This window comes from Desmodus rotundus, chromosome 1 (assembly GCF_022682495.2).
Source record: "Desmodus rotundus isolate HL8 chromosome 1, HLdesRot8A.1, whole genome shotgun sequence".
Lineage (NCBI taxonomy): Eukaryota > Metazoa > Chordata > Mammalia > Chiroptera > Phyllostomidae > Desmodus > Desmodus rotundus.
This window is the reverse complement of record NC_071387.1, coordinates 160,848,265-160,872,280: the sequence shown is the minus strand read 5'-3', so window position 1 is coordinate 160,872,280 and position 24,016 is coordinate 160,848,265. Positions and strand designations below refer to the sequence as shown.

Here is a 24,016-nt window from a genome sequence, read left to right as displayed (position 1 = left end):
CTGGGTTAGTGCTCAGTCTTAGCTGAAACTTGGCCAAGTCAATTGTTATCTTGGTGCCTATGTTTCATTTATTCTAGTTATCTTGATACAGAATGAAGGTAATAAGACTACCATATATATTTATATGACTGTCATGAGCATAAAAAGATGCTGTAAAACAAGAATATATGCGATTTCTGCTATAGCACACAATTTGTTCTAGAAATTGTAACTAATGCAATATGACCAAAATGAAGCCATGCATTTTTTTTTATCCTCACCCACGGATGTGCTTATTGACATTAGAGTGAGAGGAAGGAGGGAGAAAGAGGGAGAGAAACATGGATGTGGGAGAGAAACATTGATTAGTTGCTGCTTGTTATGTGCCCCAACCGGGGACCCAACCTGCAACCCAGGCATGTGCCCTGACCGGGAGTTAAACCTGCGACCTTTTGGTTTATGGGATGATGCTTCAACCAACTGAGCCAACTGGCCAGGGCGATGAAGCCATAAATATTGAAAAAGAAACCGTATTTTCATTATGTTGGGTGACATGGAAAGCACCAAAGAATTATTTAAAAAAGTAATCAGTTAGAAAATATACCTAGCAAAATCAAGTTTTAAAATGAACAGCTGTGGTGTCCTAAAAGGAAACACAATATTGTAGATGGTAATTTCCCTCCAAATTTATAAATTTAAAGGAACAACCATTAAAATCACAATTGGGAAATATAGCAACACTTGCTTTTCTAATTAAGAGTACCTAAAAATGAAAGCCTACAAAATGACCACAATTGTATTAAGTTCGTGTGATTTTTTTTCTAGTTTTACAAACATGCATGATCATAATAATGTCTGTAGTTGGAAGCCTTCTTTTTAGGCTTTGGAAATAAGCATTTTATAAGTTTAAGCATGAAATTAACTCATAATTGATCAGAACAGATAGGCAAATTACCTGAGAGAAACAACGGCTTCCCAGTCTACAAGATTTGACTCTAATCCAATAGCAACCAAAAGAGAGACTAGGTCAGTCATTAAAACTTTAAAAAAAGTGAGTGAAAGAAACATTGGCAGTGTCCATTATACTATGTGAAGAGAAAGATTCTTACCCTACAAATTTTAAGCAACTTGGCCTCAATGGTAAGATGACCTCCACTGCAGAGTAAGATGTATGATGCCACTGTTAGATTATGCCATTAAACATTTCATTCATACAGCTACTCATGAGAATTTATACTCATTCTGTGCTCACACTATTGTGATTTGCCCACCTGCAAAATAAAAATGAAAAATCATGATGACAGGCACGTTCCAGTTTATTTGAAAATTGTATTTATACATACTCAATGGGCAAAACCTAAAAGTTTTCCCACTAAGGTTGGGAACAAGACAAAGATGTCCACTTTCACCACTTCCATTCAACATAGTACTGGAAGTCCTAGCCACAGCAGTCAGACAAGAAGAAGAAATAAAAGGCATGCAAAGTGGAAAGGAGGAAGTAAAACTGTCATTGTTTGCAGATGACATAATAGTGTGCATAGAAAACCCTACAGACTCCACCAAAAAACTATTCAGCCTAATAAATGAATTTGGCAAAACAGCAGGATACAAAGTCAATGTTCAGAAATCAAAGGCATGTTTGCACACCAACAGTGAAATAATCAGAAACAGAAATCAGAAAAAAAAATCCCATTTGCTATAGCAACAAGAAAAATAAAGTACCTAGAAATAAACCTAACCAAGGAGATAAAAGACCTGTACTCACAAAACTACACAACATTGAAAAAAGAAATTAAGGAAGACACAAATAAATGAAAGCATATACCATGTTCATGAATTGGAATAATTAACATCATCAAAATGTCCATACTACCCAAAGCAATTTATAGATTCAACACAATCCTTATTAAAATACCAAAGACATATTTCACAGATATAGAACAAAAATTTCAAAAATTCATACAGAACCGTAAACGATCCCAAATAGCTGCAGCAATTTTGAGAAGGAAGAACAAAGTAGGTGGGATCACCATACTTGACATCAAACTATATTAAAAGGCCACAGTAATCAAAACAGTTTGGTACTGGCATAAGAACAGACATATAGATCAATGGAGCAGAATAGAGAGCCCAGGAATAAACCCAAATCTCTATGGTCAATTAATATTCGACAAAGAGGGCAGAAGCATAAAATGGAGTAAAAAATAGCCTCTTCAACAAATGGTGTTCAGAGATCTAGACAGCTACCTGCAAAAAAAATGTAATTTGACCACCAACTTACCCCCCACACAAAAATAAACTCAAGATGGATAAAAGACTTAAATATAAGTCATGATACCATAAAAGTTCTATAGGAGAAAATAGGCAGGAAAATTTCATGAATATTTTCACCAATATGTCCCCTAGAGCAAGGGACATAAAGGAAAGAAACAAATGGGACTTCATCAAAATAAAAAACTTCTGCATGGCTAAAGAAAACATTAGTGAAATGAAATGGGAACCAACTGTATGGGAAAATATATTTGCCAATGATATCTTGGACAAGGGTTTGATGTCCAAAATATATAATGAACTCACATGACTCCATACCAGGAAGACAAACATTCCAATTAAAAAATGGGCAAAGGACCTGAACTTCTCCAAGGATGACATACAGAGGGTCCAGAGACATATATGAAAGGATGCTCAGCATCGCTAGCCATCAGAGAGATGCAAACTAAAACCACAATGAGATACAACTTCACACCAGTCAGAATGGCCATCATAAAGAAATCAACAAGCAACAAGTGTGGAGAGGTTGTGGAGAAAAGGGAACCCTAGTGCACTGTTGGTGGGAATGCAGACTGGTGTAGCCACTGTGGAAAATGATATGGGATTTCCTCAAGAAACTAAAAATGGAACTACCTTTTGACCCAGCAATTCCACTGCTGGGATTATACCCTAAGAGTCCTAAAACACTAATTCAAAAGAACCAATGCACCCCAATGTTCACAGCAGCACAATTTACAATAGCCAAGTGTTGGAAGCAACCTAAGTGCCCATGAGTAAATGAGTGGATCAATAAACTGTGGCACATTTACAGAATGGAATGCTACGCAGCAGAAAGACAGAAGGAGCTCCTAATTTTCAGAACTACATGGATGGAACTGGAGAGCATTATGCTAAGTGAAGTAAGCCAGGCGGTGAAAGACAAATACCATATGATCTCACCTATAAGTGGAACCTAATTAACAAAACAAACACACAAGCAAAATATAACCAGAGACATTGAAATTAAAAACAAACTGACAGTAACCAGAGTGGAGTGGGGAGGGAAATAATGTGGGAAAGAAGGGAAATGGTTGTAAATGAACATGTATAAAGGACCCATGGACAAAGCCAAAGTGGGGTAGGATTGAGGGTGGGAGGTGAGAATGGGTAGGGCAGGGGAAAGTGTTGGTGGGAAAATGGAGACGAGTGTATTTAAACATCAATAAAAATAACATATATATATATAATAAGTGAAAAAAGAAAATCGTATTTACAGTTATAAATTCATAATTTGGTAATTGGATTCTATATAGATGTCTAGATATTTATATAGACATATCCTTTGACATTGCTTGATGTGGATCTTTGTTTGAGAGACAGTTCCATTCCAATCTATCCGAACCTGAGGGTCAGGTCTTGGGCTTGATATTCTCACCAGCAGAAAGACAACTTCCTACAAGGCTTTTTGAAATACAGCCTGCCAGCCTGTTTAGTGAACCCAAATGTCACGGTTAGGCAGGAATGTGCTTTTAATTGTTAAAAATACACAATTGCTATCATTATTTAAATTTTAATTTATAAATTTATAAAGTATTATAGCTCTTCTTTTTCTGATACTCTTGATAATCTTTAAAAATGACATTAAAAATATTTAATTCACAAGTGACACAACCTGTTCTTCTGTACTGATTGCTTAAGTTTGCATATGCTTAAGTGACAAATCATATCATAACACACAATAAATAATGAATGAAAAATTTAATGTAACTGAATATGATTCAGTGTTTATTACAAAAACACAGCATGCTACTCTCAGTGCATTTTTCTCCTAATCTCCAAGGATAAACTAAAAAACCCCCAAACAAACTACTTTAGTCTAATCAAGAGAGTATATGAATGCAATATATTTAATCTTTATCTAGTGGCATTTGGCCCCAGAAATGATATTTCATTAACTCACAGTAGATGGTTTAAACAAATGCAGCATTACACAAAAACTAATAGCAGTAACATGCTCACAGCCTCCATAAAAAGGATTATTAATTCAGGGATATGTAAATTTTTAAAATAAGTTAAAGGAAAAAGAATACAAGTTAAGGAAAAATTAAGTATTTCCAACCAACAGATGATTTATTTGTTACTCATGTAAATCAACATTATACCTAAGAAACTTGTGGCAAATTTCAATTTTTTTTTAGTAAATCTTAAAATTGTCACTAAATTTTAGCAAAGAATCTATCTAGCATGTTGTGTACATAGAGATAAAAAATTTAAGTAGATATTTAATATTTTTGCCTTTGAAATAATTTACTTCCAACAACTCAGTGTATCAATACTGCCAAAGTGAATGGGTAAAATAATGTAACTGTATTTAATGTATTAATTCCATTTTTCACTCTCAAATTTCATTATTTACATTCAAAGTTCAGGTAGATTTCTTTTAGCCTGCCTTGCCTTCTTTCTGCCATGTCCTCTGTGCCTGTGTTCAGCTCCCCCATGAGCCCAGGACATGAGGACAGCATAGTTTCCCCTAAACATTGTGAGTGGAAGGCAGCCAGGGTTGTTGCAGAGTTCAAGCCTCTCTGTGGATTTCTCGCTTCCAGGATCTCCCTATTACCTTTCTGGTTTTGTTGCTGCTCCGTTGCTTGGCCCAACAGAGATGGCTTCCTCAAATTTGCTACTGGTGATGCTGCTGGACAGCATATTTTCCCCCTGGGCTCCAGATAAATTGAGCATCTCTGGCCATGAAGCTGTCCCAGCCTGTGGTCCAGGGAGAGTACCCGCCCTGACCACCAAGATGGGATGGCAGCAACCCCAGACAGGAGAGCCACAGACTCCCACTGTTTTTACCCTGATTTCAACAGTGTTTCATGAATAAGTGTTTCTTGACTTTGGTAGATTGCCAGATCCCTGAAATTGGTGGTTTTTTAGAGAGAAGCATTTACAGCCCTCCCTATTGAGGCCGCATGATGATTTTAACTTGCATTTTCCTGAAAGCTAGTTCATTTGTACACCTTTTAATATATTTATTAGTTAGTTGGAATCTTCATTGGTGATTTGTATGGTTAAGTCTTTTGCCCATAATCACTACATATTTTTTCAAGATTAAATTTAAGCATCATGTCCTTCATATAGGCAACCCTGACCCCAAGTTTGGCTGAAATGCTCCTCCTCTGTATGTCCGTAAACTTGACTGCACAATTCTATGTGGTGATTGTGTACTTGCCTGATTCCCCATAGTGGTCTGAAAGCTCCTTGACTGCAGGGATTTTTGCTTCTATATTCTTGTTTCTATATCTTGGCATTTAGCATAGTAAACCCTTTATATGTGCTAGCTTAATTGAATTAAAATCATATAAACTTCAAGGAGTTTTGCCAGGTTTCTTATTTATATAAATACATTTTATTGTATTTCATTTCATTGTATAATATATTGTTTGAAATAAGTGGGTCATTGAGTAATGTTTGAAAACCTATTTGTTTTAGAAGAATTTTCATTAAATAAGAAAATTCCTTTTTAGTGGAATGACCCATTGGGTGCAATATTTTTATGTAATGCCATCAGTAACCTCTAAGTTCATTGCTGCCAAGTTCACTGGGAACTTCTTTGATCTTTTAGTAGTGTTTGACAGGATTACCCATTTTTTCCTAGTTGATATACTTCCTTCATTTGGTGCCTTCCTTCTCTTGGTTTACCTCCTATTTTACTCTTCATTCCTTTTCAGTCTCCTTTGCTTTATTATTTTTTTTCATAAACTCATAATATTCATGCCCAGATCTCCTGTCTTATTCTCTTCTCTAGCTATTCTCAGGACCATGGATGTCATCCATTTAAATTCCATCAAATGGCAATTACTCCCAATTGTACATCCCCTGCCCAGACTTCTCTCTTGAATTCCACATTCATAATGTCAAGTTCTTACTTGACATTTCTACTTTGATGTCCCCACTTTGATCCTAAAGTCAACAAATCCAAAATTAAACTAATCTCCCTTCTCCCAAAGTTGCTCATGCAACTTTATCCAAATTAACCTTCTCCTCTCAATAGACTGCAACTCCATTTTTCCAGTTGCTCAAGCTACCAGAGTTATCCTTAACTTCTCTATTTCCCTCACCTTCCCATACCCAGTCTATTCAGATGTCCTGTTTCCTCCACCTTACAATATCCAGAGTCAGGCCATTTCTCATCATTTTCCTTGCTACCACCCTGGTGCAACCACCATCAGCTCTTACTTCACTTTCAATTGTCCTTCCTTTCATTCACAGCGGACCGGGCCCACTGACTGCCTTACTGTTCCTCAAGCATACCAGATAAACACTCCTGCTGGGGGTAGGGGAGGACTCTGAATTGGCTGGCCTCCCTGCTGTCTAGAACAGTCTTCTTTCAGATATGAGGAACTCCTCTTCTTCCCACATCCTTCATGTGTTTGCTCTTATGTCACCTTCCTGTTGAGGTCTTCCTGACCACCCTATTCAGTAGTTCAAACAACCTGGTCCCTCTGTGTATTAGCCTTATTCCTGGTACTTCTGATTCCCCTAATCCAGTGCTACTTTTTATTTTTCTCATTCTAGTAGTCATCTTTAAGATTCTCTGTAATTTACTTATTTATTATGTTTATTTTTTAATGTCTCTTTTATCCTGCGCAGTCCATGAAGACAGGTATTTCTGTTTTGTTTGTTGATATTCCCAAAGCTACTAGAATATCACTTGGTATAGAGTAGGTACATAAATATTTGTTACATGAGTACTTGACTATCTGATTTTTCAGAAAAAAATTAATAACTTATCTGGAGAATTTTATTGGACAAAAAGATTTATTTGAAAAATATGAGAAAAATTTAAAAAAACAGTATTCCTCTTCTATCCCTTAATTGATGAGCTAGGATTTGTGAAAACAATATAAAATTTACATGAAAGGTTAATAAGGATCATTCAAATTACCTTTTTAGAGCAGTCTTTTAAATAAAACTGGTATTTCTGTAAAAATGGAATTTTTCTATAATGATATGCTGTACAGTAGAATTTAATGCATACTTTAGGTTTTAAAATAACCATGTAACAGGGTGTTGAGTGGGACCTTTTTATCTTGTTCCAGAATTTCAGCTAAAGCCCCAAGCTGGAGACAAAGACTCTAAGTAACCAATTTTCTTTATTTGGATTGCTATGAATAATCTAGTAGCCACTGGGGCCAGAAACCTGTCTGCAGAGACTGTTCTGAGGAACCATTCTTGAAGGGCTGGGATCCTCCATCCCACTCCAAAATGAAAAGAAAACTCAACAGAAAAATGCAGAGTTAGTCATGAGAAATGATTCCCTCCCCTCCCAAAGCCTCCCTTCCTTCTCCAAAGAACCAATTGTAAAGAGTATGGGGTGCCTGCAAGTAGGCAGGTAGGTCATTTCATTGCTTAATTGAGCATTTGCTTAGCCATGGACTTGCTGATCTGCCCTTTTCTGTTGGAGCAGGGCTAGATAAAGTTGAGAGTGATGGTGGGGGGCAGAGGACACCATTTAATCTATATGATATAATCACTTCTGAGAGTAGCTGGGCTTGACGTATTTTCCCACTGTCCTGTTCAAGGAGCTGTCAGCCAAGAGGTAATGGGACTCAGCAGTGGTGGATGGTGGATGGTGACTGTGTAGACCAGGGAAATATTCCAGGGGGTGGTCTCACTGTAGGACCCTCTGAAGAACCCATGAGATCACCCCATGAGGGAGCTAACAGCTACATGCCCGCCAGATGCAGGGACATTCACCCCTAATCAGTGTGAGCCATAGAAGCAGCAGCAAATGAGAAGACTGTGATTGCATAAGCAAGGGGTTAAGCAAGGGGTTGACCCTCCTTCCTACTTTCAGTTCTCAAGCCGTGGCTCCTGGGAGAAGTAGTGAGGGATCAGAAGTTTCTCTGAGCAAGACCATGCTTCATTTCAAATTGATTTTGAGTCTAAAGTCTTCAAAATAACAAATATAATAATGAGTCTTAATTTTCTAAAGGATAAAGTTCTAGTAACTGATAGGATCTGAAAGTTATAGGCTGGAATCAAGTTGCTGTTTAAGGTACAGTTAGTTATTGCTGCATAATAAACCGTTACAAAACTTCATGGTTTGAAACAACCATTTATTATTTCTCAGAAGCCAACAAATTGGCTGGACCCATTCTGCTGATCTGTGACAGGCTCAGATGATGTCTGTGGCACTTGATTCTGCATCTACAATCACCTCAAGAATGTTGGGGAGCTGGCTGGACTAAGATGGCTTCAGTTGGGATGACTTGGCTTGGTGCCACGTTCCAGCAGGCTAGCCTGAGCTGTTTCTCATGCTGGTGGTGAGGGTCCAAGAGAAGAAAGTAGAAACACTGAAGCACTTTTTTGGACCTCCACTTGAGTTTTTCTTGGGGGCCAAGCTCAGAGTCAGTGTGGGAAAATACTACCAAAGGGCAAGGGTACAGGGAAGTGTGAAACATTGGGGTTGTTAGTGCAATTGGTCTGCCATATTTTCCAGGTGGGAAAGGAGATTCCACACGGGAGAGTTAAGTGTATGTATTAGAAAAAATAAAATCATTTCCTTTTTATACGCTGAGGAGTAGAGACCCCAGAATCAAAAAGGTTACAACTGATTTGGATTATATACATTCATTCTTAAGAGAGAAACTGTTTCTTCTGCATATTCTTCCCAATGTATGATTTAACAGACATCATTTTTTAATGATCCTGGTGTTTTAATTTGAGGGTCACACTGAATTGGAATATATATCATCTATATAATAACTAAATAGGTAATATCTAAATTTGATGTATCAGGAGAAACCTGTATACATAAAATGTATGTAGTTTGGAGATGAATGCCAGGAAGTATAATAAGGCAAGTTGCTAGTGGTTACCTCTGGGCAGGCTGACCAGAGTATGGAAAGGGCTAAGAAAGGGGCTGCTGATTTGTGGTATATATATCTATTTTAGTGCTATTTGACTTTTTAAGCTGTGTGCTATATTTCTGTGATTAAAATGAGTAATTTTTTAAAAAGGAAAGTCCAAATGAAAGTACTATCACCGTGCTGTTATTTACATATAATATTTCATTTAATTTAGTCTACACAATATCCCTATGAGTTTGCTGTTACCACTTCTACTTCAGATGAGGCATATAGGCTTAGAGAGATAAAGTGACTTGTCCAAAGTTATAGTCTTTGTGTAAGAGGCAGGGTCAAGATTGAAATCAAGGTGTGTCTGCTTCCAAAAACTACCATCTTAAATCCTAACCTGTAGTTTAATATTGAATTCATCCACACAGAAGCTGCAGTTTAATCTGCTCCATTCCAGAGGCCTGCACTATTATGTAGCCAACACAATGGAACTGGAACATATGTATTTTTCCCCACTAATAAACTTTAGTTGCTTCTTATCAACATCTAGCCTTGAAATGGAAAAATTGCAGTTGAGTGAATTCTTCCAGTGGGTGTATGATGAATATCCAGCATGTCTCAATTTGCTCTAAGGAAAAAAATGTTTACTTTTATTTAGTACTTTGCATAGTATGTTCTATGCTTATATTTGAGATATGGGGTTATAATGGCACACATATTTAGATTTTTCTAAAAATGTGTACTTGTGGTGTAAAGAAAACATTTACAGTTAGGCGTTTCATTAAAAAGAACTGAGCTGTTTTCATTAATTTTCCAAGTTATCGATATCCAGCTGTATTATCTTACTATATTAGGTGTTAAATTTGATACAAACTTCATATACTAATTGCCTTTAACAGCTGCTATAGATATTTATTGCAAAATGCAATTGAAAAGACAGATTTAATGTATTAGTTTAGTATACATGGTGATTTAAAGATTAGAATATGTTAAACAAACTGTGTCAGAAATTATAAATAAACTGAGTAAAATTACCCTTAAATTTCTAGACAAGTCTTCACATTTAATGTTACATTAATGAGTTTTGTACAGAGACTGTTTAGAATAAAATCCTTTTTCATCAGATGTTGCACATATGTTTTCACTGTTTGTTTTTCTTCAAAGCAAAACTTAATGAAACAGCTAATAAAACCCAATTTTACTCCTGATTCTTGAAAGAAACAAGCCCTTGAAGTGCACGCACTGTTTATTCTTTTGCACTGGTTTTTGCTACTTTTCAGCATGTAAATTTTCCAGTAATGGAAAACAGTCAAAGCCATAAACCTTTTCTTCCAAGTCTTATAAACCTAGTGTTTATTTCTTATTTGTAAAGCGATTGCACAAGAGAGACGTGCTTTGCACACATACAGAGAAGTTTGTTCTCAGATCTTCGCGTTCACCTCCTGCTGGCTTCAGGAGGGTGTAGTTTGTGTGCATTTAAATGGATCTTTATTATGTAAATAATCAAGAACCAGAATAGGGGTTTTAACTATCGTTAAAAAAAAAATGAGAGGTTTCAAAGTGAAGGGCATATATGAGACTCCTGGATCCTGTTACTCTCATAAACCTGTATTAGATTGGTGAATAGCTTATGAAAAAGGATCAGACTTAGAAATCTATACATGGCAGATGTGTATGTACCCCAAGTGACTTTTTCACTTACCAGAGCATATGCCATTCTCTGTCTTCCTGCTTCTTTATGGAGAGGGCTGACTCTGATGACAGGGTGGAGGTGGATATTTGTGTTGAAATGAGAGAGGCAGTACTACTCAAAGTGTGGTCTGGTCCTACATTGGAACCAGTGCAAGGAAATAAGCACAAAAATTGGAAATGAATACTAAGAAACTTGTAAGTAATTTGACAGTAATTTTACATCTGTCAAATGTAATTTAAAAATTGATACTGGTAATGGGGAAAAGTCTACGCATATTGGAGGGCAGGCGGTATATGGGAAATCTCTGTACTTTCCTTTCAACTTCACTGTGAACCTAAAACTGCTCTAAAAAAAATAAGTTTCTTTAGTTTTTTTTAAGTTGGGGGCTAGTATTTTGTATGCTTTGAATTTTTTATTTCATTTTTTTCTAGTAATTCATTTTTAGTGTTTTTTGACAAAAGTATGTGTATAACAGATTGGAAATAAAAATCCTGATCTTTCACCACAGATGGTTGGAAAAGCATTTGGTCTAGGATGAGATATTCAAATGTTGATTTATGTCCCTTTGCCCCAATATATAACATTAGATATTAAACCTTGAATAAAAAGAAAAGATCATTATATATAATGAACTAAGGATTTGGATCGTAGAACCTGAAATGGAGATATTCTGTGTTTCCCATTAAAGGCAGGCCCATATGCTCAAGTGACCACCGAGTGGGAGTTGACATTCTCGTAAGAAAATCAGAAAGCCTGACCAAAATTTGTATCCAAGTGGAGGTGGCTATTGCCAAACTGAGATTTTTAAAAATTAGGGCAGGTTTTAGTTAGAGGAAAGGGAGGAAAAGAGAAAGCTAAGTTATGTACACTGTGGCATTAGGAACTTGGACCACCACCGGACATTATATAGGCCCTGACATTGAAGCCGAGGTAGAAAGGGGAGTGCATCGATGACAAGTTTCGTTCACATCTCAGTTGTACCTAGGTGTCTTAGTGCTCTGCAAATCACTGCAAGGCATGCCTCTTTGGTATGCATTTTATTCATTGCTGATACTTAGACCAGCAATCAGAATATGAAATTGAGATTTATGTATTATGTAACCTTGAGTCCTAACAATGTTCACGACTCATAGAAATAGAGGTTTGGAGTTAGAAGGTTGTATAATTCACCTTGTTCAGGATACTGCTCCTGTTACGGCTGCTTATGATGCTTTAGCTTTTTTGTAGCAATGCTATAAGTTCTGCTCATGAGGGTGGAGTGTGGCAAAGGGGAGATACACTGTGCGTAACATTCAAGAAGCAGAGGTCCCAAGCCCGTGTTGAGCTAGGATGAGATCCACCCACAGGATTGTCCAAGAACATTCTAAGCTTGAGAGAGAGAAAGAAACTTATCAGGGAGAAAGCTGGAAGTTGCATACCGTATCAGAGCTTCCTACTTGCTATGCCATGTTGAATTGCTGTGCCGTAAACAGGCTACAGGTGAGTTCAAGACACTAATGGTCATGGTTCATTACCAGTGTTCTGAACAGCCACTGAGGAATATGTAGTAGTGGACATGCTATGTTAGCATTATTTTAATTGCTCCCTATGTAAACTCTTAAATTTACTATTTATTTTGGTCCAAAAAGTTTTAGGTGTGGCACCTATGGTGAAGACGTTCTCTGTAGTAGCCATATCGCTTAGCATCTACCCTTGACTTTGGACCTTGAACTATCCCAGCATGCCTGATTGCACACTTGTGATATCTTGTCATCAGTAAGTTTTTTTAATTTTTAAAATTGTGTAAAAATAAAAATAACATAAAATGTACCATGTTAACCATTTGAATTAAAGTTAAAAATAATGATAAAAAATACATGATAAAGTTTACCATATTAACTCATTTTTAAGTGGTTCAGTTCAGCAGTACAGTTCAGTAGTATTAAGTATATTCGCATTACTATGCAAACATCACTACCATCTTTCTCCAGAATGTTTTTATCTTAGTAAACTGAAACTCTTCAACCATGACACAACTTCCTTACCCCCTTACCCCAAACCCCAGGCAACCACCTTTCACTTTCTGTTTCTATGACCTTGACTACTCTAGGTACCTTATAGAAGTGGAGTCATATAATACTTACCTTTTTCTAACTGGTGTGTTTCACTCAGCATAATGTCTTTAAGGTTTATCCATGTCGTAGCATGTGTCAGAATTTTTCTCCCTTTTTAAGGGTGAATAATATTCCCTTGTGTGTGTGTGCACGCGTGCGTGTGTGTGTTTATATATATATATATAAAATATTTATTCATCTGTTGATGGATATTTGGGTTGCTTTTAGCTTTTAAACTTTTGTTTTTTAATGCATGTAAAATATTTGTATTTTAATTTCAATTTTGTTTGCTATTTTCATTATTATCATTTTATCATTTTCCTGACTTAGAACTCATGTATGATTATTTTTATTACTTTTATTACCATTTTCTGATATTAAGTGTTATGAAACAAAACATTGATTTTTGTTACTTATCAATTTTTGTACTTAATTTTTGCTTTTGTATTAACAGTTAGCCAAAGTCATATGATTGATAGAATTCTATAGTTAATTACTTGTTTTTGAAAATTAAAAAATATATATTTCAGACATCAAGTAATAATTGAAGATAATTTAATGAAGTTGACTCATTAAAAGACTTTCTAACTTCAGAAAATAAATTTGTCAAAATATTTTAATCATATACCAGTTTATACATTATATATATTTTGTGGCTATTTCAAAGTTTTACTTTTTGGAATAAGCAACAGAATCAATGATTAATTATTTTAATTTTCATGAAACTTATTTTAAAATATTTCAGTGACCACAGAAGATTTCCCATTTCTGTACGCAGATTTTATATAGTTTTTTTAAAAGATTTTATTTATTTATTTTTTAGAGAGTGGGGAAGGGAGGGAGAAAGATAGGGAGAGAAACATCAATGTGTAGTTGCCTCTCATGTGCCCCCTACTGGGGACCTGGCCTGCAACCCAAGCATGTGCCCTGACTGGGAATTGAACCAGTGACCCTTTGATTCTCAGGCTGGTGCTCAATCCACTGAGCCACACCAGCCAGGGCAGATATTGTGTAGTTTTAAAAGCCTGTGGGTTCTACTAGTTATTTCTATTTTAAAAAGATTTAAATTTTATAGTTATCATACTCCATTTTTTATCTTAATGGATAACTTTTCATTAAAGCTGGAAAGCCATCAGTTTTACAGAAAAACACAGTATAACAAAAAAATTGAAGTGACTAGTTAGGTAATGAAATGAGAATTATTTCAAACTTGGAAATGTGCCCTCAGTAACTTTTTTTCTCTCAGCCTAAAATAGCCTTACTGGCAGGAAAAGTTATCAGATGAAGACAAGGTACCGAGCGAACTACACTGGCACCTCACCACAAAGACTCATCCTGTGCAGGAAAAGACTGGAACATTTTCAAAGTTTTGTAAAAGCAACAGAAAAAAACCAAAGCTCTTTTCGAGATTGGTTCCAACAATGAGCTTTTTCAGTTTATTTAGATTAAGTTAAACAGACAGTTACAAGGTCACAGCATTAAAAACTGAAGCCAAACTGTCTCACATAAGGACGGAAGCCTTCATTTTACCAGCCAATCTAGAGGCCAGTAAAGCAAAAGAGATGGAAAAAATGGCACTCGCAAATAATCCTTGTAAATATATTGATATGTCAGATAATCCAGATTGTTATTGTATCAAGCAGGAGTTTATTTCAGATTGATGAATGTACTCATGTCAGAAACTGCCAAATCCCAGCACAGTTAGAATTCCTAAAAAGAAATGCTGGGAATAATATCAGTTCACTGTAAAGAAATATCAAAACAAGTGACTGGGGATGAAATATTGAAGGTGGTACAGTCAAACTTCGAAACAAAGAGGTGCATGCTTGGATCTGCACGCTGACGGAGTGACTGCAATGACAAGAATGTGGAACGGCTGCACATGAAGAGTTGTGGAAACACTGAGTTTCAAATAATACGCTGTTTTATTCACAGAGAAACTCTGTTGGGTAAAACTTTGCTTGTGTATGAGTTACACATAGTCTGATATATCTACTAAACGGAGAATCTAATATAACCGAGGCTGTTTCACTCACATCTGTTTTTCAGCTTCCTGTGCAGAATTGGGATTGGAATACGACTTTCTGCTGCGTCACACTGAAGGGCCATAGAGGCCCGTCAAAAGTTTATGATCTAGGAGAATTAGAGCCTTTTTTGGTAAATAATTCTTGCCTTGAAGATTTGTTGAAAGGTACTTATTGGCTTGAAAACATGGCATAATTAGGTGAATGAATGAACCTAGTAGAAAATTACCAGGACCTCATGATCATGTATTCACATACACTGATGAAATTTATGGATTCAAGGCAAAAATTGGAACTTGGAGATGTGGGGTTAAAAAATACTCACTTTAGGTATTTAGTCTATGTCACCATTTGAATAGCAAAGAATTATTATTAAGACAAGTAGAGCAACAACTTGTATATTTAAGAAAAGCTGCATGATTGTCTTGAAATGCATGATTTCGGTTGTATTCACAATTTATTTGTACTCTCACAAGAAATTTTCACATTACGTTTGTCAATGAAAGTACTAAAGTAATATCTATTTGATAATAGATATTCTGGGACTTTTGAGATATAGATTTAAATTATCCATATTCTGATTAGTGATGAGAAAGGAGTCTCTATCATTTGGATAAAAGTAATAAATACTCTTCTGTATATAAACAGAAAGATTAGTCTGAGCGTGGGCATAGGAATGAGGATTAACTGAAAAGATTATATAATACTAAGAAAGTGTATTAAGGTTTTTTTAAACAAAGTTATATATAAACACCACCAAATCCCCTCCACTGCACTCCATTGTACTGCTCGACTATGCATTATTACGTGTGGCATGCTGTGAAAAGGGTTAAGAAGCAGTGGATTGACAATTTGGAAAGCTGAGGCAAGAATGTTCACTGTGACAGGTTCGAAATTCCCTAAGAAATTTCAGAGAAGGGAGTCATAGCGAGGACTGGGAGAGGGTTGAGTTTCAGGAAATAAATTTACCAACTGAGTATGTGTGATGGGGCAGAGTCTGCTGTGTCTTATATCTTACTGATGTGGGGGATAAGGGCAGCAGTAGTGGGATGGATAGGGGGCAGCAGGATGATGGACTGGACTGACTTGGGTTAAGCCAAATAGCTGTTCAGGTGTCATATAAATGTTATATAGAGGAATAAAGTCCTGAGAGGAAAAGTAGACTCTCATAGTCTTCTCTGGCTCACTCATGGGGGTTGATCAAAGTAAGTTTACTCTTGTAGGAGAAACCTATTTTTGGAAAAAACACTCACTAATAATTATTTAGTGTCAGGTTCTATCCTAAGTGTTTTGTATGTATTAACTGAGTTTATGTTCACACTGGTTGCTAATAGTTGTCATTGTTATCCCCACTTTCCAGATGAGGTACCTGAGGTCGCACTCATTAGTTATGGCAGAGCTGGAATATGAATTTAGGCAGTCTGTGCACTTGACTCTATGCCATACTGCTTTTCAAATCCCTGCTAATACTAACCACCCACCTCCTTCTCAACTCCCACCCCTGGTCCCAAGGCATACTGGGCCTTCCCCTCTGGAGGGCGTGGCCTACAAAAATGCTACACATAGTAGGGCCTACGCCTGGACTGTGCCTTGGATGTTGCTGGGCCTCACTGCAGTTGCTTGTTTGAGGGGAAGCTAAAGAATATAGTCTGATCTCAAAATGTTTTAGGAACCTTTTACTCTGTAGCAGCAAGCCATTTATATAGCTATACTCTTATAGTATGGTGGCCAGTAGTCACATGTGGCTTATTCAAATTGAAATTTAAATTAAGTAAAATTAAATAAAATAAAAATTTGTTGCCCTAATTGCACTAGCCCCGTTTCAAGCAGCGACTGCCCACTTATTTTGGACAGCATAAAGAACAGTCCCATCATTGCAGCTGATTTCATTGTCCAGTAGCATTCTCACTGGTCTTCTCCAAATCCGCTCCATCTGAAGTGAGCGCTTACTTCCTCTTGGCCTCTGTCTCCTTAGGTTGCCTTATTTAGTTGTTGCCCCGTTGATTCTGTCTTCCCTCATCTTGTGAGTGACGGCAGTACCAGAATGTCACAGATTACTGTGGTCATTAGTTGTTTTCTTAAACGGCTCTGTAGTACTGTTGGCCTTGCTCTCCTTACCTTATCCTGCATGTGTAACAGTTACAAACTGAGTTCTAAGAAATCCCTATTTGACAGCCTGTCACACTTTGACTCCTATAGAACCTGAAGGCATCTAGTGCTCTTGTGGATTAAAAGTGTATATTACTGTTAAGCAAGAACTCCAGTACTTGTATACTTGGATTTTTAAGCCTAATTTTAGGATTTTTTTTTTCATGCTGAATATCATCTTATTTTTGACTGTTGCGACTGAGGGTTTTTTAAAATTAAGTCTTGATTTGATCACCTGATAAGTCATTATTATTATTGTACCCAACTTTGATAAACATACCTTTGTAGGTTGGCTAAAAAGAAGTCCTGTCAAACTGATCTCTTAATTCCTTTGAGAAGGTTATCAGATTGGCATGATGGTGTAGAAGCAGTGAGTTTGATCTCAGCCAAATAATTTAGAATGTCTTCGGGGTTAGGCAATTAGGTTAGTAAGGACTACATAAACTGAATCAAATTTGAAAAAAGCTAAGAATATTTAATCTAGAGAAAACTAGACTATGTTAGATATTCATAGGACTGTGCTGAGCGAGCAGTGTTGATCAGAAGGGGAATTTATTGTTATCAAAGGAAATTATGAAGGTTAGTATGAAAAATAAAAAGTGTTTTTAGTGTTCAGGAGAACACACATAGGTTCTCAAGACCTTGGAGCAGCACCATATAAGAAGGGGTCACTGCAGGATATTTCCATTCTTATGACCATGTAAGTGAAGTGAGCCAAAAAACACAGTGGGAAATAAACGAAGTAGGGTTTAGTTTTCATTAAAGGCTATGCCTTGCATTCACCACTCCTGTTGCCCTGGCAACTGGGCTCCCTCGAATACTAATGACATTATAATGAGAACAAAACACATGCAAATACAGTAAATAGTAATTAGAGGCAGAGAGCCATACATGGAGTAGTGAGCTCCACCTTGGGAAGGTCTGGGGAGGAGCTGGTTGAAGGATTTGTCCTGAAGACAAAGAAAGAAAGAAAGAGGTGATGAAAGAAAGACCTGGGGTTATGCATAAAAGAGTTAAATTGAGTCTGCCTAGAGCACACTGTAGCATTTGTCTCCTACAAATGCCTGTTGTTTCTTTAAGCAGAATTTAGTCAGTGTCAGAAGCCATGCAGTTGTACAACCACATTGTGTTAAACATTCTACCTGTTGGCATCTCTGTGTAGAAAGAATCTTAGCTGTGTTTGCCTTAGGTTCGGAGTAATGGAGCAGCCTGCTACTTGGAATGGCCTCTCTGCCCACACGGGGTAGGGCTGGGCCTGCTCAGACAAGGCACTAGGGCCAGGATGTGTAGCCAAAAGTCAGTCTTGGTGAAGAAAGAGACTTAATTCTGTGTTGCATCAGATGAGACACGTAGGAACAATGAAGGACTATATTTGGTTAATACAAGATGTAACTGACTACTAACACATGCTGTCTATGTCACTGAAAATGTGTCAGGAGATGCTGGGTGACTGCTTCTTCAGGGGTGTTAGAATTAAAAAAAATTATTTACTAATTTTTAGAGATAGAGGAAGGGAGGGCAAAAGAGAGGGAAGGAAAAATCTATGGGTGAGGGAAACATCAATTGGTTGCCTCTCACATGTGCCCCAAATGGGGACCTGGCCTACAACCTAGGCATGTGCCCTGACTGGGAATTGAACCAGTGACCCTTTGGTTTGCTGGATGACGCTCGACCAACTGACACACTGGTCAGGGTGACAGATAGGATTTTTGATTTGCCTGAATGATTAGACTCAAAGTCTATGAATTTGTGCTCAATTTTATTCTTTTCCCTTTATTTCATTTTATTCAGGCTCTTCTTTTCTGTCTTTTCTCTTTTTATTGTCACATGTTTGTGTAACTAACTTTCTTGGAAATGGTTAGGAAATATTATATTGTCTGCTTCATATTATCCCAATCCTTTGACTTATTTTCTTGGTGTCAGCTAAACCATAGATTATTGATTAGAAATCTTTAAAAATAGCCATCAAGATTCATAAACTTACTATTCCCTTCTCAGTTAAAAATAGCTTAAAAATTGTATAAGAAATGCACATATACTTGTGTAAAATTTGCATTAGTTTGTAGTTAAGAATTCAAGTGTTACAGATGCGTATATATGGTAAAGTGTTTATATCCCGTTCAGCTGCCTTTTGCTCTCTGCCAGCTCCCAGTCCAAAGTTCTCTGAAAAACCAGTGTTAACAGTTTGGGGAATAACGTTCAAAAATTCTTGTTACGCACTTATATGTGCAGTTGTTATATATTATAATCCACACTATTAAGACATTATTAATATTTCATACTTACTGATTGCTATGTACCAGCAAGAAGAAACTGAGGTTTTTTTGTATATTAATTCATTTAATCCTTAGAACCTACCTTTGAGGGCTTTATGGAAGGGGAAAGAAGGCCAGGAGAAGTTAAGAAACTTGTCCAAGGTGACAAGCCAAATTTATACCCCAGGAAGTCTGATTTGGAGCTCATGCTTTCTCTCACACATGAGCCTGCCTGCTCTGCAGGTAACATATAGTACATATGTTTTCTTTTTCCATATATCTGGAATAAGTCATTCCATATGATTATTCTTCAGGTAGTTTTTAAAACATAATATTCAAAGGTCACTTTATATCAGTAACTTACCTCTTCCAGGTTTTTTTTCATTGTTACATTTTATCCCTTGTTCAGACGTACCATAATTTAAACAATTCTCTTTTGATAGGCATTTAATTTGCTATTATAAATACTTTAATAAATATTCAGGCAATGTAATTTTTGTGTATACTTATATATTTCTGTAGAGTAGGTAGTTCAAAATAGAATTGCTGAATGAGAGAGCGTGCTTACCTTACATTTTTGACAGATACTGCAAAATTGGCACATTATCACTCCCTTCTTGAAATATTCTTTGCTTGGTATTGGGGACACTGACCTCTTGGTTTCCTTCTACCTTATGATCACTCCCTGGCTTCCTCTGCTGGTTCCTTCTCATTTCCCAACAGCTCAACACTGGAGTGCCCTAGGCCTCGATCTTTGGACTGCTTTTTTTTGCTAATTAGATTCACTCCCTAGGAGATCTTATCCAGCTCCTTGGCTGTAAATACTATACATTCCCTGATGATTCTTGGCTTTGTAATTTCAGCACCTATCATGTCCCTAACTGTAGGCTTTTATATCCAGGAACTTAATTGACATTCCATTTGAATGTCTATGAGGCATATTTAACTCATTTTTACTTAACCCTCAACCCAACACTTTCATATCTCAGGACAGGAACCTGGAGATCCCCTTGACTCTTCTCTTTCTCTTGCATCCCACGTTTAATCCTTTAGTACATCCTATTTACTCTACCTTCAAAACATAGTCATAATTAACTACTTCTCACCATCTCTACTGCACCATGTTAGCCCAAGCTGCCATCATTTCTTGCCTGGCTTATTGCTATAGCTTCCTAATTAGTGCTCACTTAGAATCTCGTCTGTAAACTGCAGCTAAATTGATCTTTTAAAAATGTGAGGGAGACTCCAGTCAAGATGGCAGAGTAGGTAAACATGGCTCGCCTCCTTGTGCAATCACTTCAAAATTACAACTAAACTATAGAACAACCATCATTCAGAACTGTCAGAAATCAGGCTGAATGGAATTGAAGTATGGAATTAAAGAAGAAACCATATTGAGACTGGTTGGATGGGTAGAGATGCAGAACAGGCTGGTCCCACACTCACATGTGGCAGATAAAAATTGGGAGGGATGTCTCAGGAGTTAGGGGTCCCAACCCCACATCAGGACCCCTAGTCCAGAGCTCCAATGCCAGGACATAACTCTCCATAACACCTGGCTGTAAAAACCAGTGGGGACTGAGGCTGTGGAAGACAGAAACTTCTAGAGTCATAGGCAGTTCCTCTTAAAGAGCCTGTGTACAGGCTGCTTGGACTCACTCCCTCTGAGTTCCAGTGTGGGGGCAGCAGATTGAAAGGCCTCAGATATGTACAGGGAGGAACTGAATCATCAGGCCTCAGGGTGAGAGCTGGGCAGCTTTCGCTCAGACAGAAGTGCTGGCAGAGGCCATTGTTCCTTTTCTGAGCCCTCCGCCCAACAGAGCCACAGAACTGCCAGGCTGGTGCGCTTTCTGAAACTCCATTAACCTGGCTATCACTGTTTGCCCCACTCTGATGATTCCCTGAGTCTCTGCCCTACCCAACTTTTGGACCCATCCAAGCTGTTTCCAGTGGTTTTTCATATGATTAACTTATCTTGGCCTATGCTTCAGATTTTCCTAAATTCTCTCAAATAGGCAGCATCTGGCTTCAGCAAGCCCTGTGCTTCTTAATAAGTTGCCCCTGGCCCTGCACTAGCAGCAGCTCACCTTGGTTCAAAGCTTAGCCTTGCCCAGGCACCTCCAAGCCAAGCACAAGTAGAAGCAATCTACGGATTGCTTTGTAGATAATGTGACCCTGGACAGAACACAGGAGGTGCTAACTCTAGATGTGCCAATAGCAATCAAGTCTCAACTACAAGAGGAGGGTGTACATGGCAGGCATGTGTTGAGTAGCCAGATTGGGTAATAGGCAGGTGGTGCCCCTGGACCCTACAAGACACTTACTACATTAGGCCACTCTACCTACCCTTGGGGACATAGCAGCTCTACATAATACACAGAAACAAACACAGGGGGCTGCCAAATGAGGAAACAAAGGAGCATGGCCCAAATGAAAGAACAGATCAACACTCCAGAAAAAGAACTAAACAAAATGGAGATAAGCAATCTATCAGATGCAGAGTTCAAAACAGTGGGTATAAGGATGCTCAAGGAACTTAGTGAGGACCTCAACAGCATAAAAAAGATCCAATCAGATAGAAGGATACACTAATTGAAATAAAAATTTTTCGAGAATCAACAGTAGAGTAGATAAAGGCAAGAATCAAATCAGCAATTTGGAATATAAGGAAGCAAAAAACAACCAATCAGAACAGCAAGAAAGAAAAAGAATTAAAAAAATGAGGATAATGTAAGTGGCCTCTGGGACAACTTCAAGCATACCAACATTTGCATCATGCGGGTACTGGAAGGAGAAGAGAGAACAAGAAATCAAAAACCTATTTGAAAAAATGACAGAAACCTTCCCTAACTTGGTGAAGGAAATAGACATTCAAGTGCAGGAATCACAGAGTCCCACACAAGATGACCCCAAAGAGGCCCACACCAAGACACATCATAATTGAAGTGCCAAAGGTTAAAGACTAAGAGAAAATCTTAATAGCAGCAAGAGAAAGGCAGTTAGTTACGTACAGGTTAGTTCCCATAAGACTGTCAGCTGATTTCTCAAACAAACTCTGTAGGCTAGAAGGAAGTGGCAAAAAATAGTCAGTATGATGAAAAGCAAGGACCTACAACCAAGGCTACTTTACTCGGAAAAGCTATCATTTAGAATTGAAGGGCAGATAAAGAGCTTCCCAGACAAGAAAAAGTAAAGGAGTTCATCACCACCAAACCGGTATTATATGAAATGTTAAAAGGTCTTCTTTAAGAAGAAGATCAAAAATATAAACAACAAAATGGCAACAAATACATATCTATCAAAAATTGAATCTGAAAAAAAATAAATGAACAAGCAGAACAGAAACAGAATCATAGATACAGAGAATGTTTTGATGGTTGCCACATGGGATGGGAGTCAAGGGGATGGGCAAAAAAGGTGAAGGGATTAAAAGTACAAATTGGTAGTTACAGAAGAGTCACGGGGATGTAAAGTACAGCATAGGGATTAATGTAGCCAAAGAACTTATATGCATGACCCATGGACATGGACAACGGTGTGGGGATTGCCTGAGGGAGTGCGGGGGTGGGGGGGCGGGCAACTGTAATAGCATAAACAAAATATAATTTAAAGAATGTGAGTACAGTCATATAATTCTGTGGCTCATAACCCTCCAGTGGCTTCCAGTTTTAGTCTGAGTAAAATGCAAAGCTTTGACCATAACTTCCAGACCTAAACAATTCTTGTCCCCTTTCCTCTCTAATCTTATCTTAATATCATTCTTCAGCTCCTTCAACTCAGCTTCAACTGTACTATCCCTGCTGTTTCTGCCATGGGACCTTGGCACTTCCCATTCTTCCCCTAGCTTTCTGACTTGTTCCCTTACTTCTTTCCGATCTTTACTCACCTTATCAAAGAAGTCCTATCTGCCCCCCTACCCATGTAAAATGGCATCTTCCTAACCCTATCACTTCCAATGCCCCTTACCTTATTTTTATTACATTTAAAACCACCTGCTCTACAGGGTCTGGCAGAAGTAAGGCCTGCCTGAGTATGGTTGGTAGGGTAATAATATGGTTGTAAAAATTGACAATTTGAATTTGAACATTTCACCTAAAATGCCATATGGTATGCTTGAATGTGATATTGTTATGTTACAGAATTACATGTTTATGATTTTGTAATAAAAGCTTTTGTAATAAAAAAGGCATTATTTGTGCTGGACCTGGTAGTTATTTGTTATCTTCTCTGCCCTGCCCAGGTCCTCCAGAATGCAAGCTCCAGGAGGGCAAGAACTTCTGTTTGTTTTGGTCACTGCTGTATTCCTAGGGGTTCATATGACACATTGCATGAAATAAGTGCTAATACAATATTTATTGAATAAATGAATGAGAACATGAACAAAATTTCCCTCCATACTGTAGCAACTTAAACTCTTATCAAAAAGTATATGAGTATGCCCATTTTCTTATACTCTCTGTAAAACTGGATATTACTGATCTTTAAAACTTTTTTCATTCTAAAAGAAGAAAATGATACATTGTTTTGATTTGCATTTTCCTCATTACACTGATGTTGAGTGTATTTTCATGATTATTGGTCACTGGTATTCTAGGAATTTCCTGTTTATGCCCTTTGTTTTACTGTAGGGTTGTTTATCTTTGTAGTATTGACTTGTAGGACTATCTTATATATTGTGACTATCAATCCTTCATTTCCTATACATATTGCGAATATT

The 24,016-nt window shown here is 37.4% G+C and overlaps 1 protein-coding gene across 7 annotated transcripts in view; it reads left to right on the top strand.

Moving 5' to 3' along the window:
- The window catches only part of ATG10 (autophagy related 10), a 227,089-nt gene that overhangs the window by 25,690 nt on the left and 177,383 nt on the right, over nt 1-24,016 (top strand). For 4 of the 7 annotated variants that reach the window (XM_053912117.2, XM_053912125.2, XM_053912120.2 and 1 more), the window contains exon 3: nt 14,922-15,029. The exons of the other annotated variants lie outside the window; for them this stretch is intronic. In XM_053912117.2, coding sequence (XP_053768092.1) covers nt 14,922-15,029 — 108 coding nt within the window. The remainder of the gene's footprint in view (nt 1-14,921; nt 15,030-24,016) is intronic. 7 annotated transcript variants of the gene reach the window in all.